Here is a 20,488-nt window from a genome sequence, read left to right as displayed (position 1 = left end):
AAAACTGAAATCTTACCTTTGTTCATTCACCCAATATTTGCTCTTCAGGCTACATATGAGGGAAAACATAAGTCATTATACAAAAATAAAACAAATAGTGATACTACTAACACATTGTAGCTTTTATAACAGCTCACCTGGTCTTGATGAGTTTGGGGTAAGTCTTCACTAAGTAGTCAGAGATGTTTTTGTTTGTCATGTCAAGCAAAATGTCCCCTGTTGGCTCTTTTCTCTACATCAGAAGAAAAATATAAAAAATCACTAAACTAACTTCCCCCATAAGCACTATTAAAACATTTCAGTTCCTTCATAGCTCCTGACCTGACGTGGTGGCAGTCCTCCAGCTCCAGCCGGACAGACGGGCAGCATGGTGAGCTTTGTATCAGTGCTGCACTCACAGGAAGGGGAGGGGTTTCTTGTATCCCACTCGGGACTCAATAAGATGTTTTCGACCTCAGGAGAAACTGGAGGAACTTCCCAATCAGAAGTTGTGTTTAGGCAGGTAAAGAGGCTCCTGTGCACAAATATTCACATTTACAATAGTCTTCCAGCGTTTGTCTACTTTTTACAATTCTTACTGTAGCTATGAATTAAACCAGCCTGCTCCAACACAATATCACATTACAAACACTGACGCCAAGAAGTAAAAAGTAAAAAGTAAAAAAAAAAAAAAAAACTCACTCCAAAGGCTGATTTGCCATGCAGCGTGTTCCCATGCCAGGCTCCTTCAGCAATGTCTGTATGAAGTGCCTCATCTTCGGATGTGATGGCTGCTCATTACTGAGACACAGAAGAACAGTAAGTATTTCAATCACATCTCCCATGAAAACATATGGGGCAGATTCTGAGAACAACTCTCACCTGATGAAGGTAAACTGCGGTCCATACATCCATGGAGTGAGGGTAAGACTGGGAAACTCTCCAAATGGTGGAACAATCATAGTGAAGACCAAAGCAATAAGGACAAAACTGGCAGGCAAAACAATCTACAAAAAAGCAAAATGCAAAGAAAACATCTGCTTACTGGATACTTGTTTTAAGATAATAAGTAGTCAGGACACATTTTTTTAAATGTGTACTTTTATGTACCACAGAAGAGACAAAGTCATACAGGTTTGGATTAAAATGGGGATGGGTGGATGAAAGATAATTTTTGCTTGAAGTATCCCTTGAACATGAATGAACAGTGTTCACCTTACCTGTGCAAGAAAATCTTTGTGGCTGCGTGCAGCATGATGAAATCTCTTAACCAGAAGAGCATGGAACTGCTTGAGCACCAGACTAAAGCCTTTAACCTGCCTGGAAGCTCTGCCAGCACTGTTGTCAGACTCCAGTGGGTTTACACCATTAGCATCTGTAAACCAGACCAGAAATGAATGTAACATTATTAGAAAACATCTGGTATAAAACATGCATTACTGTTCCAAAGAATTATATTTAGGCTGCCGGTTTGTACTCACCTGGCTAATAACCATTGACAATTGACCAGCACAAATTTTTAAACCAGCAAGTTTCTTTAACAAGCAAGACCTTATTGCTTTACTAGCTTAACCAGGAGCATTTTCAGCCAATCGAACAGCGTGATTGACTGGTTCACCAGCACTAATTAGCACAAACCAGCCTGGGCCAACATGGAAATGTATACTAGTCTAGGCTGGTCTGGTATCTGCCAAAGCTTTACCTCTACATAAAACATAGCACCTCAATCAAATCCTTCATAGTTAGCTTCTTAGCACGATCGCTAAGCAAAGCTGAGATCTGGGATCTCAATTCACCTTCAACATTACTCGCAGATTCCCTGTCTTTTCTCTGTTGTAGCATCCATTGCTCTGAGGGAGTAGGAGACCATACAGTCAAACAGTTTGATAAACTATTGGTTTATTAAAAGTGCAGGATAAAAAAAAAATTGACTTATGAAATACATTACATGTCTGTAATTACGACTGTAAATATAGGTAATATGAGGACATTCACCTGGTGTGACAGAGCTTTTGGCTGCTTCTCCATCTGCTGTAACTTTCAGAAAGATCTAGACAGAAACAACACAGTTTCTTAAAACATCAGTGAGCACACACGTATCGATACAACTCTGCACAGTAACAACCCTTGTTATTTTATTTAATCAAATATTCTAACAATTCAATACAGGTAACATATACACACGTGTGTGTGTGTGTGTGTGCGTGCATGTGTGTATGAAATGTTGGCTAACCTCCTCTAGTGAGGTGTCAGATATGCCAAAGCTACTGAGGCCCATGTCACCCAATGTTTCCTCCAGTTCACGGAAAAGGCTTGCGTATGCACGATATTTAAAACCTTTGTTTGGCAGCAGATAGGTCATCTCCTGACCAATCATTTCAATCAGCTTCGCCTCAGGGACATGGTGATGAATCAGAGTAGTGATGCTCTCAACGTTCCCTGTGTAATGAGATAGCAAAAAAAGATTGGTTTTTGAAGAAATGCGATTAAAGTGGCTGTTATATCACTGTATATGTTGAGCTGTAAGTACACTGACCGTCCAGTATTCTCTCAGGCTGTAAGGCTTGACTTTCCTCTTTAAATCTGGTGCAAGTGGAGCAGGTGCAGGAGCACTCAGATGCACAGTCGCACTCATTCTGAAGAGCACAGTCAAAGAAATCTTATAGGACACAATCAAATCGCACTTACAAGCTTTTAAATGATATTTTGAAGGGGTTTGTCTCTTGTTGTATTAGATAAATCTATTGTAGTTTTACATTTTGGGAAGAATATGTGAATAGTGTTTGCCAATACAAAAGTATGCAGTTTTTTACTAGCTTTATAGACACCATAAAATCAATATGTACAACTCTAACATTGTTTTTAAGGAACGTTGCAGTATTTATTACAAATTTATCATATATTTATTATAGAAATCTATGCATGTTTCACTTGAATATACATTGCAGCTAGAAAATAGAGAAGAAAGGATGATTGTTGTCAATTTCATACCAATTGTATCTTTTTTTTTATGTTTTATTATTTACCAAGTGAAAATATTAAATGTGGCACCTGATAATCAAGTTTTGAGATACGATTCATGTATGCAGCAACTGTGCAACCAGTTTTGTGGCAAACTTTATTCAAATTCTGTGTTGCAAGCTGGACTAAAACCTCTGTTGTCCATATAAACACTATAATTCATTGTGTCTATGCTAGTAACAATGGTATCAAGATTCTTATATTCAAAGCAGAGTTGTGGATTGTTAATACTATAAAAGAAAATACTAAAAACTAGATCATATCATGTAAGCACTTTATTCTTAAGGCAAGACACTACAGAAAAAAAAACATTGTTTTTCACTGCATGAAGTTTTGCATGTTTATTTTGCTTCCTTAACGTGTTCTTTCAGACTAGGAAACATCCAAAATACACATTAATGTTATTTTACTGCACTTTATCCATTTTATGTCAGTAGATTTCAATTGCAATACATATTTTTAAATATGTAGAATTACGTATTCAGAAATCTTCACTTCATGAGCACCATACAATGCTAAAAACAGTTACAGTTTTATTTCTATCTATAGTTTGATGGATTTCTGTACTGGAAATGAATGCAAATGAGTGGATATTTAATTATATAACACCTAATGTGCTTAATCATCAGGGGAAGTATGGTAATTTCACTTAGTTAAAATATACCCTATTAACTTGTGGTGTCTTGCCTTAATCACCAAAACTGTGACCTTTGGCAGAAGTCTCCCACCTCTTTTTTGCGGTGGTCTTTCATGCGACGCACCAGCGTGAGGTAGAAACCCACTCCGAAGCAGTTCTTCAGAAACAGAGGAGAGCCACTGCAGTGTAGTTTCCCTTTAGAAATGATGGCCACTCTGTCACTCAACAGGTCTGCCTCGTCCATGTGATGAGTGGACAGTATTACTGTGCGTCCTGGATGAAGTGCATGTGTATGAATGATACAGACATTTAACAACATGAAGATCAGTGTTGTATCTTATTGCATGAGCAGCTGCACAGTGTAAATAATTTTCCTTGGCCAGAAGGTGGCAGTACCTGTGCGGTACTTGAGTAGCAGATCCCAAATGGAGCGCCTGGAGTATGGATCCACTCCTGATGTCGGTTCATCCAGTATCACCACTTTAGAACCACCCACAAAAGCCATGGCCACAGACAGCTTCCTCTGCATACCCCCTACAGAGAGAGTCGAAACACAGCTACAACACTGACTTGCTAGACATTAGTGCCAGATATTTGCTCTCTCACAAACCAACAATTACATACAGCAGGATAAAGCAGCATGACAATTGCTCGACACCACTGTTGAATTGTGTTATTGTTGTCTCAGAGGCCTTTTAAACACTTTTGACGTTTACTTTAGGACAGCTTCATTGCTTCCTTTGAAACCCACATCAGCCCTTAAAAAAAGAAGCTTAACATTAACATCCCCTGTCCCCCTTACTTTAAGTATCTGTTTAAAACCCAGAACATAAGACCCCATAACAACAGATTGCCACTTTCTTGTGTCAGGTTCGCATTCAGACCCACCAGAGAGGTTCTGGGCTTCCTCGTCTCGTTTATGAGGCAGTCCCAGGTCCTCCAACATGTTCTCAACCTCCTGCATGGCCTCCTTGCGATCACGTCCCTTGAGCAGAGAGTAGAAAAGAATATGCTCCTCTACTGTCAGGCTGGGTAAAACAAAATAAAATATACATTCTTGAAGCAAACAGACTATAGCATATTAACAATATTACTTCCAAGCAAGATCACTCACTGGTTGAAGAGGATGTTGTACTGTGGACACATGCCCAGTGATTGTTGTATGGCATCCATTTCTGTTCGAATGTCCTTACCATATATGTAAGCCGTTCCAGAGGTGGGCGGAAACAACCCAGTTAATATGGACCTATGACAGTGCAAGAACACAAGTGTCCAAATCACTCAAAATAGATAGGATTTATGTTTCCATATCAGTGATATTAAAGGATAAAGAGAAGTTAGGGACGCACAAGGTGGTGGTCTTTCCTGCTCCATTGTGACCTAGGAAAGAAGTGATCTGGCCCTCATAGAAGTTCATGTTGAGACAGTCCACTGCAGGTCTTGAGTTCTTCGAATAAAGCTTCACCAAGTCCTGCACGGACACTCCTATTATCAAACCCTCCGGCTCTGGCTCAAAGAACAGATTCCCTGCAGGAAAATACCAGTACGGACACTAAATCCAACAGACAACTGACAACATAACAGGATCAGGTTTGTATACAGGTGCTATAGCAATAGACCGAGTTAATAAATTGAAAGTTGAAGTAAAATCACAAGTAGATGAAGTTACTGGTGCACAGTTCAAAGTAATTCAACATAATCACATGCAAACTATAAAGGTTTTCCATTAGTGCAAGACTGTTTTTGCAGCATAGTGATGGATGGATGAATGGAATTTGAATTTGACACATGAAATTTCAAACGTATTCTCAATTCAAATTTAGCTGATATAATCACCATCGTGCGCAGGCTGTATCTCCTCCTGTTGAATCTCTTCCTGTGTTTTTAGCTGTTCCTCCCGCGCTCTCTCCCTCTCCATCCTCTCTCGTTTCTCCCTGTGCTTGCATTGTTTGCTGCTGCGGGAACCATTGCATTCCCTGTGGTCCGGTGAAAGGTCACCATACTCCACATCCTCCTGCTTCTCCACGTTGTTTACCACAGGCTTCTCAGGGCCTTCAGGGACATGTGGGTGAGTTCACAAAATGAATGTAATGAAGGCCCTGTTTACACCTGTATTTAATTCTGTAAACTTCTGATCAAATCATATAAGATGGGTGTTGATATCAGCTTTAAACGGTCAACCATACCTGGATCTGGAGTCTGTGAGGGTTGAGGTGTCGGCTTTAGCCAATAAGAGGGCTGCAGTGGGAAATAAAAGGGTCGACCGATGCCATACTGGCCTGAAAAAAAACAATGGTAAAAAGAAGTAAGCACACACACTCATTCACACACATTCAACATTATATTTTCTCTTGTTAGTAACATTCAGCGGAGTGATTTGAAAGAAACTGACCTGGAAAGACATTATCGAGATACCAAGCCAAAACAGCATAGACAATTGCATCCAGTAGCATCATTTGAATGGAAGTGAAGAAGGAGTACTCATCACCCTCTAGAGGACTTGTACGAATATTGTCCCACTGAAGACCCAGGCCTTGCTCCTCATAGCGGGACAGATACTCTGTCCCAAAACCAAAGGCCACTGGAGACAGAAAGCTCTGGAAAAGGAGGACCATTCCACAAAACATTAAAAAAAGGCAAGAACCATTTTGACCACTGAGACATTTTTTTTTTTTCCCAAATCTAAATAGTGTCTGAATGAAATAAGACTTCATGCTAATTACATTTATAGCAGTAGTTCTGAACCTCTGCGTTGTCAACACAATATTCGAAGGCTCCTCTGATATGGACTATTTCCCATATTTCTGCAGGAATTTTGACAAGGCTGCTTGTTTTCAAACTGGGAGTATTGATATATTAAATTAATTAACCACAATCATTTGTCTTTATTCAAAACAACAGTTACTGAAAATGAAAATAAGTAGTTGTATTATTTTCTTTATATAATTTATTATTATTATTACACCTTAATATGAATCTTAACTGATTCATTTTTAAGTAACATTTTTAATCATCTTAAGTCCCTCTTAGAAGTTTGCCCAAAGCCCCCTAATGGTGAAGAATCCCTCATTTATAACGTTTTCAGTTACTTTGAATGCTGGCGTTTGAGAGTGGATCAATCAGATGAGAAGTGGAACAGCATAGTGGACTCACCACAGCTAACTTCATTTCCTTGGTAATGCGATCCTGCCAGGCGAAACAGAAGATGTGAGGGAGGTAGAGGGTGAAGTAAATGATGCCGCTGCAAGCCGCAGCCAAGTTGGCCTTATTGAAGAACACACTCAGCAAGAAACACTGCATAATAGTGGCCACAGTGAACGTGAGTAGAAACAGAAAGAGGATGATGGGATCACTGTAATTCAGCACTTTGCCTACCTGAGGACAAACAAGGGAAAATTTGGGATGCTCTTTTATTTTCAGTGTATATAATTTTAACATCACGCATCTCTCTTTCTTTGCACTGCTACCAATGAGGTAGCTAAACCAAAAATACAGGATAGGGTCCATGCAAATTCTAAGAAATATATTACAGAGAAAAAGGAGTAAGGCAGCGTGACAGATGAGATATGTACTAACAACATACATCCAGCAGAGGTCACAATGCAACAAATCTGAGAACGTCTCAAAGGGACAAAGTTCATCAGTCATCACATTTCTTCCTCACCATGATAATGGCAGTCAGCAGAGCAGTGCTGGTGGCCATCATGAGGAAGCTGTCGATGAACCATGTGCACCAGATGACTCCATTAGAGACGCCCATGGCCTTCAGCGTCTCCTTCAGCCTCATCTCCTTCTCAAGCACAATGCTCTTCACAATCATGGACACTGAGTAGATCCAGGCCAGCACCATGAAGATGGGGAAACAGCGGTTTAGAGTCAGCATGAACCTTGATATGGGACAAAACAAAAAAGTTCCATTGGACACTGGCGTAATCATTGAGAAATTGAATAATGTTTTATTGAGAACCATATTCCATGAAATAATTTGAATGGAGCCAAATGCGGTCCTTTCTTGACTACATTAAAATGGACTTGAATGATTTTTTTTTTTTTTTCATCATTTACACATCTTTTCAGCATTCTTTGAGAAGATATTTTAAAGTATGTTGGTAATCAAACAGTGTAAGGTCCCTTTAAAACATTCATTTAAATATCTTGTGTGCCTGCATAGGAAAGAAAGTCATACAGGTTTGGAACAACATGAAGGTAAGTGATGGCAGAATTTTAATGTGTGGGTGGACTGTTATGGGATAGGGTCATTTTGCAGCACTTTCTGGGCTCGTCATTTCAGCCATCACTCACATGTCATCCACATAGCAGGGGTAGGGCATTTGCTGCAGGTAAACACCTAAAGGCCAGTCATGACCTGTGTGTAGCTTGAGGATTCCGTGTTCAATCATGTCCTGCAGGTAAGCAAAACCTCCCCAAATGTAGCGATGGTCCTGCACAGGGTCTGCCCTTGGGCCAGGGTCCCAGTACCTTAGAGAAATTGAGGGAAACTTGTGTTTGGTGCTAATTCAAAATATTTGAAAAAATGCTTCTTGAGCTGACCAATACAACTTTATAAAGTGTCACAGGGCTGCTCTGAGATGAACAAACTTAAAAGTCAGCCTTTTAGCTCACTGGGAAGATGATACATAAATACTCCAGCACCATGAAACCTTAGAACCTTAGAATGAAATTCAACCTCCTTTTACTGGGAAGGCATCACAAAAAAGTCAAAGCCAAGAAGAATCTTGCATACTTATAATAATGCTGAAATTTTGCAATACTAAAAGCCTGAAAATGCTTTTCCACAATTCATAACTAGAATTAGCTAGAAATGACATGCTCAAAATTACTCCAAACTGTTTAAATAAGAGTGGCAAAAATCACAATTTGTAATTCAATTCACATTGCTTGTTTATAGTGGCTGCACAATGCCCACTAATAAATATAAATGCCCACATAATAAATAACACAGTGAACCCACAGGCCCACAGAGTAATTCAGTCCTTGGATATTTCTCGTCGTGTGTCAAAGAAGGACAGCTACAGTGAGATCTAACCAGACTAACACCTGCAGGCATGTTTTGTGCTCCAGAGAGACTCTGGGTAATGAGTGGTGTCATTTTGCATGGCACAGCACACTGGCGCTCCACGTAGGATGTATAATTGTGGCCTGCTCTTTCTCTTGCTCTAACAATGGTGTGTTGAGCAGGAACACCTTACATAAACAGTTAAGAGAAGATCTTCTATTCTCTCCTTACACAATCCATTTTTATATAAAAACTGAATCAGAACATGTACTCTGAATGATGAGACATGAATTTATAATCGAATGTTCCATCAGTGTTCCCTCAACCCTGATCACATTACAGTTAGAATAGGATTAGTTTAAGCATTTGCTTGCCGTCCCTCAAGCCATAAAACCGCATTATTCATTTTTACTATGATTTTGATGAAGAAGCGCTCAATGCCAGAATGGTTTCTTTCAAATTGGCGATTGAGATGAATATTAAATAGATTGAGTTTGACTCTGCTTCATTGGTTTAATGGTCTCCCTCCACTCAGTCCTAAGGTGCATAAGGAACAACCCTTATTAGATGAACAATGAAGCAGTTTCATCCTTCACAATTATGGATGACCCTTCACCTGTCTTTGATTTTGTTGGTGCGTTCCACTGCATCAATGTCCATTCGGATCTTGAACTTGACATGACGGGGCAGTTCTGTGGTCCAGGGGTACATGTCCATGAAGACCAGACCTGCCCAGAACTTATTCTCCCCCAGCAGGTGCAGAGCCTGATGGGTCATCAGATTCTCATCCATGTGACCCACAAACTTATCCAGACTTAAACACTGTGAGGAAATAAAAAATAAAAAAATAAACGGTTTTGATGCTGAATCTTGTATGCTCTTGTGGTGGCATCAATATAAAGTACAGTGGATCAAATATACAGTAGATGAACAAACGACGTAGGACGAGTTATACATCTTAATATAATACTATTAATTTTGTTTTTAAGTACCATTTATACTATTAGTACTATTCATTTATCACTTGTGAAGAAATAGTGCTGAATAGTGTTGTCTCACTGCTGTTATGAATATTCAGATGAACAGCACACCTGCTAATTTTTATAAAACAGACCAATCATTGAACATTAAATTAATTTTCAACAACAATAATACATTTTAGACACAATATTGCCATTAATTTGTTTAGTTCTGCTCCACCAACATAAATAAATCTAAACAACAACAGAACAATAGTAGTGGTGTTTCATTCTTGAATGAGTGTTTTCAAAAGAATCTGTTAAGTGAATAATTGTTTAGCTCCTAAATGAATCCGAGTATTTAAACAAACTAAATGAATCAGTGTTTTTGAACAAACTGGGGTGCATTTACCCAAAACAATAGTTGCTAACCTGTTAGAAACTTAGTTGGTTGGCAATGGGAAATTGCATTGCAACCAACAAAGTTATTGTTTTGGGAAACGCACCCCTGGTTGACTAGCTTAACAATGCAACCGCAGAAAGAGTCACGGTTAAATCTGTACTATCCAATGCACAGATTGACAGTCAGCCTACAGCGTGCACACACAGCAGCCAATCAGATTCAAATGTTGTAACTTATAACCTTGTATAAAACTGTGTGTATGCACATTGATTTGTAAGAATGTCAAGCTTTCAAGAGCTGAAGCAATTCTCCATGTAGCAGGCCTCTTGTTCTCAAAGTGCACAGATGACATGGGAAAATCACAGAGTCTGAGTTGGATGTCCACTGGAGGACTGCTGTACAATAGCTGAGTGAACAGCTCGCTCTCACATCACATGCCGCCGCACTAGAAACGAGAGGCCTCCTACATTATACACACCATATCTAATGGAGTCATTCACAGTAATGTACAATGCCACCAGAGGTCCTGAACAAACATCTGAATGGAAAGATTCAATGGAACCCCCGCAGGTCTCACATGTTCTCAACACATTCCAATTGAAAAACACAACATACACATTCAGAGGCCCTCAGTTTGAGCTCATAGGCTGAAAACCCACAAATAAACCCTGATTCTGAGAATACAATTCTATTTTTTCAGTGACCAACGATCACGTAGCTCTTCAAGGTAACTCTTGAGCAGGGCTGAAGAGTGACAGCTATAGCTAATAGGCTAAAAGAGTAAGGTTTGTTTATAAAGCATGAAGGCTCGCCATTCGGATGTAGACAAATGGAGCCTGGGTCACCCTATGATAGCCCTCTCCCACCATTGCCGTCCCCCTCTGATCAGTTTGAGGGAAGAGGCCTCCAGCTTATGGGACAGGGGCCGGTCATGGCTTGGGAGGTGAGGTAACAGAGTGAAGCTGAGTGATTTGAGTGATTTGCCCCTCTTGTTTCTCAATGAAGCCCCCCGTCCACAAAAACAACACGGTGCTGGCAAAGGGTGTCTCTCCCACCCAGTCCCCACTTAATCAAAGCCACACAATAGAGAGGCCTGCATGCTGTTGACAGCTTGCTTGTTCTTTTCCCTTTCACCCATCTGGCCACGGTGGGCTCTATATAGCAATGCTAAGTGGTCTTTCTTGTGGTGATGTGCTGGGAGCAATAAGCGCACTGCAGAATGAGTGCTGTGGTGCTCAGAGCTGAAGAACCTCATTCTGTCAAGTGAGGGACAGATAGGCTGGTAAGTGTCGTGACATTCAGCCAAGTATGGTGACCGATACTCAGAATTCGTGCTCTGCATTTAACCCATCTGAAGTGCACACACACACACACACACACACACACACACACACACACACACACACACACACGCACACACACACACACACACACGCACACACACACACACGCACACACACACACACACACACAAAGAAGTGGGCAGCCATTTATGCTGCGGCGCCCAGGGAGCTAAGTCGTGGTATTGAAGGTGGAGAGAGAACTGTACATGCACTCCCCCCAACTACAATTCCTGCCAGCCCAAGACTTGAACTCACAACCCTTCGATTGCAAGTCCGTCTCTCTAACCATTGGGCCACGACTTCCCACTAAACATGGGGCCATCGCTAGACATTGAGGGAAGGGCTGGAGCCCTGGATCTGGACAGAGCTGAATGTTTGAGGGACATAGTTAAAGGATGTATATACATTTTTATTCTATTTATGGATCACTAATAATGTTTGCCAATATTAATATATTAAAGTGTTACATAATATTCCTTTCACTCCTTTAGCTTTCAGTATCTAACTCCATTTGCTTTAGAATTAAAGTTTTCTCAATGAATCTGTGGAGTGAAAGACTGTTTCGCTCTTGAATAAATCAGCGTTGATATAAATGAATTAGTGTTTTTGAATAAATCTGTTCAGTAAATATATATTTTATTTTTTATCTAGACTGAATCAGTGTTTTTTTTTAAACAACAAATCTATTGAGTAAATTATGCTTTTAATCTTGAATGAATCAGTATTTTGAAAAAATCTGTTGAGTAAATTAATCAGTGTTTTTTTAATGAATCTGCTGAATTAATTTTTGTTTTGTGCAAATGATTGTTTCACTCCAGTGGTTTCAAACAAATCAGTTTAAATAAAACAACTGCAGAAAGAGTCATTGTAAAGTTATGTGCCAAGATAGTATATTTCAGTGCTAAATAACATTCCTTTGAGTTTTCAATGCAAACTTGATAAAAAAAAAAAAAAAAAAAAGACTGAAACTGGTTTCAAACAATATATATTTGCATAAAATCTTTGCCTGTCATTCAGCCTAATAAAATTGAATCTGGTTTGGTTCTAAAGGAAACGTGATGCGTTTTAAAAGAGTACATTTATTAAATGCCATATTAGTCAGTTCTAACTAACTCCTCGCTAAACCTAAATTGAATTGACTACTGCTCTTACCTCACTGTACCGGTTGAACATCCGAATAGCCTGATCAGCCAGACTAAAGACATTTCTCCAGTCAAAGTTTGTCATGTTCATATATCTGTCCTGCTCTGGGCCATTGTGCAGGAAGTTAAGGATGTCTTTGGTGGAGAACTGTGTTTCTTTAAGGCGCCTGTCCAAAAAGTCCATCACTGTGGGGTTTCTAAGTGTTGCCTGCAGGAAAGAGAGAGAGAGAGAGTGAGAGAGAGAGAGAGAGAGAGAGAGAGAGAGAGTTGGAAATGGAACACATTTTTGTTTTTCTTTGATTAATGGAAAGTTAATTTTAAATAGAAATGTTTTGTAACATTATAAGTGTTTTTACTATAACCTTTGATCAATGTAATCCATGCTTAATTTAATTTCTTAAAAAAAAATAGTGTATACATAGACAGTATTTAAGAATGAAGTCAGTTATAGATATGTATCATGACAGATAATAAAATATAACAACGTAACCCCATGAGAGATTACACAGAGACTAAAGGAGGACAGTGGATTACATTCTCAGGAGAGTAATGAAATAATGTGGCATGTGAAGGGATAAAGGGAGGTGTGTGTGCATGTGTGTATGAGATGAAAAGAAACAGATACGTTACCCGTATCATGTTCATTTGGACGCTGTTCTGAAAGAATTCCCAGAGCTGCGGTCCCACCTCTTCCCAGACCTTGCCCATTTTCTGCAACCTCTCTAGCTCCTCAAAAGTAGTGTTGGCCTGGACAAAACATACACACACAAATTCATATGGATTGTCAGCAGCATGCTGTATGTGTACAGGGCACATTAACCTGTCTACATGGATGCACAATTACAAAACAACTGACTCAGCAATGTTTAAGATCATTGAACAAAAACAGCAGTCGAGATGGAAAAAATATCAGTGACACATAAATGAATTGAATTTGCTCTTTGGAACATCTCAAATAAAGCTGGAGCTGAAAACGAAACATTTCACAATATTACAACTTTGACTGTATTTTTGATCAAACTGGTGGAGAAGCGTTGTCTTCTAAATGACTAAATAACTCATCAATGGCAGGGAAAGAGTTAAAAATCTTAGGGACCCCAAACTTTAGTGTATGTTTTGATTGTCAGTGGTTACAATACAGTGCATGAAAGTCGGTGGAGATTTGTATCTTACACTTTTCATTATCTTTCTGACAGCATGGGAGTCTGGGGTGAAGAGGATCTTGCCCATCACTAGAGGCTTCACTGAATTCCACATGATTTTCGTAACAGGGTTCGACTCTAGGTTCTGCATCAATGCATTACAAAAGGGAGCTGTGGGCCAAAGAGCAAGTGAAAGAGCAACAGAGCAAGAAAGAGAAAGAGAAAAAGAGAAATTAGAACAAAGCGAAAGTGAAAGAGTGACAAATGTAACAGAACAGACAGATCAATAGCTCTCACTTGCTGTCTTGTCATAGGTGTAGCTGCCGTGTCCTCTGGAGCTGTTGATGCCTAGGAAAGCCTTGTAGTTGTTGTCCTCATACCAGTTAAAGGAGAAGACCCGGGTGATCTCACCCTCTGGGTATCCGCAGAAGAGATCCGACACAGTGGACATCAGCTGACTGAAGGACGAGGGACCCCCGGATTGGAAGATGGAGTACATAACCCGCATCAAATCCTGGGAGCTGGGCCTCTCCGCAAGCTATGAGAGGAAGAACATTTTATTAAATGTAAACTTTTACTGCCTGATTACTCATTTATGTATGGGCCTTAAATGCATCAGGGCATGATAGCTGGAGGAAGTGAAGATTTTCAGTACAAATCATATGATCATTTTAGGATGCTTTAAAGAACTTTTTGACCTTGAGTCACCAACTGCTTTCATTTTGGGAAATAGCAACTCGTATTTGAAAAGACTTATAATATAAAGCTAAACATAATGGATAGACACTACAATTCAAAAATGTGGAATCAGAAAATATATTTTATAAGAAATGTATTTTTCCAAAAAAAAAAAAAAAAAGAAAAGAAATTTTATTCATCAGATTGATCAAAAGTGACAATAAAGTAATTAGTTATGTTACCATAAATTTACTATCATTAACAGTAAATGCTGTTTACTGTTATTTTACTGCTTTTATTTATCAAAATATACTGTAAAAATTTATCACAGAAAATACTAAGCAATGCAACTGTTTGCAACATTAATAATAAAAAATGTAAATATATTAAATTTCAAAAACAGTAACAGTATTTTAAATTGTAATAAAATAGTAATAACTGTAAAACATTTTCAGTAAAGTCGCACTGTTTTACTGTATTTCTGATCAAAAAACTTTTTTTTTCAAATACATAAAAAATGATCTATTAATTCTTTATAATTAATATTTTAGAATAACAGCACAGTTTATAATAAATAATACCACAATATTTTAGAATAAAACAGGCATGCACACTTTTAAGGCGAGAGTTGTGTTTATGTGACCAAATGATTTGGGCAGCCTCATCTGAACTTCTCTATCCAGGTTTACATGTTTTATCTGCCAGAAACTATTCTCAAAACACGACACGTGGCAACCTAAGGATGCACATCCTTGAAGAGGATATCCCTAAATCAACCCTAAAGCACAGTTGTGGCTGAATTTGGCATCTAAGGGGTAAAAATAAGGTAAGAACCAGGTTTGCAATTAATCCCATTTTAATTCAGCCACATGTCCACGATCAACTAGCAAACTGTATAGAAATAAAGATTTTTTTTTTGTTCATACAATGTCCAGTGTTGTTTTGAGCCCCACTGACTTCCACTGTACAGAGAAAAACGTATCTTCTTTTGTGTCACAGAAAAAAAAAAAAAATCATATAGACTGAACCACAATCACAGCTCTCTCAAAATACGAGACCAGCGATTATCCGGATGAACGTGAGATCCAGCACTCTTCAGTGGGTCACGAACTCTAATTCACACCGTGATAGCCAAAATAAGTCAAACCTGGTCAAGATAAGTGACGAGGATTTCCATAGAGGCTTTCAGTATGAGGAATGAGTCATTGCTCAACCTCCACTAAACTAACACTATACCTCCCTACTTCCCATTCATACACATCCACACTGAGCGCAGATGGATTTAGAGATGTGTGATAGCATTAGTTGGCCAGGCTTTCTGTCACCCGAGCAAAAGGAAAAGAAATGTACTCCACCTTCAGGATGTGACCTCAGTGGAATGCGCTTTCGACATATTTGTGAAACAGGAGTGATGATACACATGCATGAACTGGCCGTATAAATACTTTGTGTCCTCATAAAGCACACAAAATGAGGTTATGGTGATTTAATAAAGAAACTGAGGTTGACGTGATAGACAACAATGATCTATAACACGCACACTTTCTTAACATCTCTCATGGAGCTTTCTGAAGAGCTGAAGGGAAGTGAGGAGCTTCCTGGATGCTAAAATAAGGGTCTTAAAAGGGGGAGAGGAATTGAGCCATACCTCCTGAAGCTTGTTGGACAATGCTGAAAGCGCTCGCCCCCAGAACTGCAGGTCTATCCCGGCCGAGTGGCTATCCAGCACCACGGGCAACTGAACACAGATAGAAAGAGAGACAACCTTACAGTTTGCCAAGCATATTAATGACCACAAATTTGCACAAACCATGTAGAAATAGAATGTAGCCAAAAACTGATTTCATTCCTTTGAGTACATAATTCTAAACTGGTTTTTAATATATTTACCTTATGATTTAAAATTAAATACAGTACATATACACTACTGTTAAAAAGTCAGTAAGGTTTTTTTTTTTTTAATGTTTTTGAAAGTACGTAGCCTCTAATGCTCAACAAGGCTGCATTTATTGATCAACATCACAGAAATAAATAATGTGAGATATTATGGCAAAAATAACTGTTTTCTGTGTGAATTATTATTATTATTTAATATTTTTTAAATATATATATAATTTAATGCATAACTATACAATTTTCATTTAATTTTATTTAGATTTTACATTTTTAATGTATTTTTCCCTGTGATGGCAAAGCTGAATTTTCGGTGTCACATTCTGATATGTTGATTTGGTGCTCAAGAAACATTTCTTATTATTATCAATGTTGAAAAAAAGTTGTGCTGTTTAATATTTTTGTGTTTTAGGATCCTCGTTGAATAAAAGGTTTGTGAGAAATCTTTTGTGACATAAATGTATTTACTGTTGATCAATTTCATGCATCCTTGCTGGACAAAAATATTAATTTCTTTTGCAAATGGATGCTAAACACAATTTCTAAACTACAAAGTGCCCTGAACATATGCATATCTGTGCTTTTGGGGGGGGGGGGGGGGGGGGGGTGTAAAGTAAATTAAATGTTCCTTTTTAATGCAAATGATTAATTGGTACATGTAACTCCAAAGGGGCAAAAGAATTTTATAATCATTCATCAAAATATAATAACTTGCTCTTCCTCTGAAATGACTCTCTATTGGCACCACTACAGGCGATTGGGCTTATGAAATTATGAAATTCTGAAGCAGATGAAAGCTAACGTTAAATGACTGTGTTCAATCACCGTACAGTAGTTCTGTGTCTAAGACACAAGTAGAGAGATGCGAGATTAGAAGCAACTTTTTCCTATAACTTAAACAGCGTCACGAGAGACAGCAAAACTACAGAAACTACTTTTTCAGCTGTCCTCATCAACAGAGGGAGTCTTCTTTAATCTCATTAGTAAATGAGGCCAAGCAGTGTGCTACCATCTGCTTCAATCTAACCCTGAGTAAACCACACAGACAGAGAGAGAGAGAGAGAGAGAGAGCTGATAAGCAGTGTTGTTTCACCAGTGGTATTCATAGGCCTTCTAAAGTCTAACAACAGGTAAGTAGGTCTGGCCCATGATCCACATTCTTAGTTTAGTGCACCAACACTTATGATGTGTTTAGAACAACTTTTCCATAATTCCAAGCATGTGACATGCATATAGCTACTGTATACTGTGTACTACATTGGAGAACGTAATGATTTACTGTTGAATCTAAGCTAAATATTTCCAATCGGTATGAAATATGAAATAACTTTCTCTGCAACAAAATGTACTGGTTTTAAAATAGAAAGTGGCAACCTCTGCTGTGTCCATTTAGAGACATTTTCAAATCGAAGAAAAATGTATGAGCTCACAACTAGGTTACAGTTACATAATAGCCTAACTATTCAATTTTATAACTACTCTATTATATTTAGAAATGTTATAAAAAATGTTATATTTGGATAAGTTATTATAATAATCTTAAAAGTGCTTAAAAGATTATTTACAGCGATGCTATAGAAGAGCCATTTTTGGTTATACAAAGAGCCATTCAGTCAAAGGTTCTTTAAAGAACAATACCTTTCTTACCTTTTTAAAATCTGAAGAACCTTCTTTCGCCACAAAGAACCTTTTGTGAAACAGAACGATTCTTCAGATGTTAAAGGTTCTTTATGGAGCCATTAAGACAAAAGGTTCTTCTGTGGCATCGTGAAGCACCTTTATTTTTTTTATTATTGTTATTTTATTTTTATTTTTTTTGAGTGTAGTATAATTTAGTGTCAAACTTTTTTTTATATACTGTAATTCAAAAGTTTAATCAAAAATACAATAAAAGCATTAATGCTGTCAAAAACATTTTAATATCCTGAGTCTGTATTTAAATGTTTATATAGTCATTTTGGTAACATATACAGTAAGTATAGGGACCAATTCTCAATATTAACTAGTTGCTAATCAGCATGCTTATTATTCATAAATTGGCTGTTTATTAGTATGTATAAAGCATATAGTCCGACTCCTACCCAATACCTAAACTTAACAACTACCTTACAAACTATTAATAAGCAACAAATTATGAGTTCATTAAGGTGTTTATATTTTAGTTTATTATTTAGTTAATATAATTTAGCAGGGATTTGCTAAATATAAGGTAAACAGAATAGAATTTCTTAAACAATAAAAAATCATACTGACACCAAACTTTTGAACGTATATTATTCATGATTTATTCAGTCGGCCGTGCAATGTTGCATTCATTGCATTTACTGTATACAAAATTAGCAATCCATATAATTTTGAAATGAGCTTTTTCAAGCATTGTACTTAAATTTGGGACTGAGTAACATCTCAGTCCTCTGAACAATAGTGTAACTATGCAAAGCAGCATGTATAAAGTAAAAGCTTCATGACTGACCAGTCGTAAGAGCTTGAAGAAGTCTATGTTGGCATACAGCACGTCCTCGATCATCTGCAGCCTTTCCTGGGAAAGTGCACACATGGCATTGTGGACCCCGTACAGCCCTCCGTGACTGGGGAATATGAGGAATCGCTCCAGAAGAGCCTGACTGCAGGCGATCTCTTTCAGAGTCAGATCTGGGACTCCATGTGCAAACTGGAAACACAGGAGATGGTTGTTAATGAAGAAGTAGTTCAGCGTGTCCATGTTTTGGAAGAATTTGATGAAAAATCTTTTACATTTCTGACTTTTGACTGCAGAGTTTGCCATCTTGGCGAATCTGAGCACAATGTGAAACAATGCAAAGATGATTTTGAAATACTAAAGGACATTTGTGACCCTGGACCACAAAACCAGTCTTAAGTCACAGGGGTATATTTGTAGCAATAGCCAAAAATGCATTGTATGGGTCAAAATTATCAATTTTTCAAAAATCATTAGGATATTAAGTACAGATCATGTTCCATGATGATATTTGGTAAATGTCCTACCGTGAATATAGTAAAACTTATTTTTTGATTAGTAGTATGCATTGCTAAGGACTTTGCATTGCGATTTTGTCAGTATTTTCTATTTTCTTTCACCCTTATATTCCAGATTTTCAAATAGTTGTATCTTGGCCAAATATTGTCCTATCCTTACAAACCATGCCTCAATGGAAAGCATATTTAGTCACGTATTTACTCTTATGACTGGTTTTGTGGTCCAGGGTCAAATATGAGATTACTAGGGTTACATATTACTTGGTTATATCAGCTTTATATTTAATCTCAATAGTGTTTTTTTTTTTTTTTTTGAGTAAAGTTACAAGGGCCAAAATCAACTGTCTCAGCCTGTTATTACAGAAAAAAAAAATACTATATATATATATATATATATATATATATATATATATATATATATATATATATATATATATATATATATATATATATATATATATATATATATTCTGATGGTTAAGATTTGGTCTGACTCATCAAAAAGTGTTTTCTATTTGTCTTGAAGAAATCATTTAAATACAGGCATTTGGAAATGTATCTATACATTATTTATGGTGTGTTTCCCAATACATCGGTATGCACTTAGGAAAGTGTAGGATCAAAGCAGCCTACTTCAGAGTGCTTGAATCACTGAGACAATGGGCTATACCATAAATCTATCTGTGTGTGAGAAGCCAGCGTTAAACAAAAGAAGACACACGTCATGAAGACACTGACCTACAAACTCAGGAAGGACTCTTAGTGACTGTTAACACCGCATGAATTCACTAGATTTAGCTGGAAACACCTAGTAAATGCCCAAAGGAGAGTTTGAGGATGTGACTGTGTGAAAGGAATCTGCTTGCAGTGGAAGCTGTTAAATCATTTATGAAAACAAATAGTTCACAAGAGAAGGAAGCTCATCTGCTTTTTTTAAAAGCAGTAGCCTAAAAAGCTAAATCTGCAGTAACGTACTTGCTCCATCCGCACTTGTGCATTTGTAAGATCATACACCACAGCCTCTGAAAGCCCAGCGTCCCGCAGCAGGAATGACGTCAGACCCTCGTCGTCCTTCAGAATGTGCTCTACCTTCAGTCCTTTACCTGATGGCTCAAAGAAAAGGAAAGGACGTGGAAGAAAAAAATAAATGATGATTTGATGACAACTGAAAATGTTTTGGTCCTAATTTTGGTCCTAATTGGTACATTTCTATCAATACTCCCATAAAAAAAGTTTTGTGTTGCATGACTTACTTTTTGTTTGGTTTTGATGTTTTT

At 37.9% G+C, this 20,488-nt stretch overlaps 1 protein-coding gene across 1 annotated transcript in view; it reads right to left on the bottom strand.

Annotated features, from left to right (window-relative positions):
* LOC113045507 (retinal-specific ATP-binding cassette transporter-like) overlaps nucleotides 1-20,488 on the bottom strand; it is a 35,128-nt gene that overhangs the window by 10,155 nt on the left and 4,485 nt on the right. Inside the window, exons 6-34 of the mRNA XM_026205912.1 lie at nucleotides 20,187-20,314; nucleotides 18,688-18,885; nucleotides 15,970-16,059; nucleotides 13,941-14,181; nucleotides 13,675-13,814; nucleotides 13,132-13,248; nucleotides 12,512-12,709; nucleotides 9,271-9,476; nucleotides 7,940-8,116; nucleotides 7,302-7,524; nucleotides 6,791-7,012; nucleotides 6,030-6,234; nucleotides 5,824-5,916; nucleotides 5,474-5,689; nucleotides 4,987-5,164; nucleotides 4,752-4,883; nucleotides 4,526-4,665; nucleotides 4,034-4,171; nucleotides 3,729-3,910; nucleotides 2,516-2,615; nucleotides 2,213-2,418; nucleotides 1,975-2,029; nucleotides 1,776-1,829; nucleotides 1,200-1,354; nucleotides 862-986; nucleotides 682-780; nucleotides 322-514; nucleotides 138-232; nucleotides 17-49 (exon numbers count right to left, since the gene is read on the bottom strand). Of these exons, the coding sequence (XP_026061697.1) occupies nucleotides 17-49; nucleotides 138-232; nucleotides 322-514; nucleotides 682-780; nucleotides 862-986; nucleotides 1,200-1,354; nucleotides 1,776-1,829; nucleotides 1,975-2,029; nucleotides 2,213-2,418; nucleotides 2,516-2,615; nucleotides 3,729-3,910; nucleotides 4,034-4,171; nucleotides 4,526-4,665; nucleotides 4,752-4,883; nucleotides 4,987-5,164; nucleotides 5,474-5,689; nucleotides 5,824-5,916; nucleotides 6,030-6,234; nucleotides 6,791-7,012; nucleotides 7,302-7,524; nucleotides 7,940-8,116; nucleotides 9,271-9,476; nucleotides 12,512-12,709; nucleotides 13,132-13,248; nucleotides 13,675-13,814; nucleotides 13,941-14,181; nucleotides 15,970-16,059; nucleotides 18,688-18,885; nucleotides 20,187-20,314 (4,339 nt within the window). The remainder of the gene's footprint in view (nucleotides 1-16; nucleotides 50-137; nucleotides 233-321; nucleotides 515-681; nucleotides 781-861; nucleotides 987-1,199; nucleotides 1,355-1,775; nucleotides 1,830-1,974; nucleotides 2,030-2,212; nucleotides 2,419-2,515; nucleotides 2,616-3,728; nucleotides 3,911-4,033; nucleotides 4,172-4,525; nucleotides 4,666-4,751; nucleotides 4,884-4,986; nucleotides 5,165-5,473; nucleotides 5,690-5,823; nucleotides 5,917-6,029; nucleotides 6,235-6,790; nucleotides 7,013-7,301; nucleotides 7,525-7,939; nucleotides 8,117-9,270; nucleotides 9,477-12,511; nucleotides 12,710-13,131; nucleotides 13,249-13,674; nucleotides 13,815-13,940; nucleotides 14,182-15,969; nucleotides 16,060-18,687; nucleotides 18,886-20,186; nucleotides 20,315-20,488) is intronic.

The sequence above is a fragment of the Carassius auratus genome, chromosome 27 (genome assembly GCF_003368295.1).
Source record: "Carassius auratus strain Wakin chromosome 27, ASM336829v1, whole genome shotgun sequence".
Taxonomy (NCBI): Eukaryota; Metazoa; Chordata; class Actinopteri; order Cypriniformes; family Cyprinidae; genus Carassius; species Carassius auratus.
The sequence above is the reverse complement of the archived record's forward strand: the minus strand, read 5'-3'. Positions and strand labels throughout refer to the sequence as shown.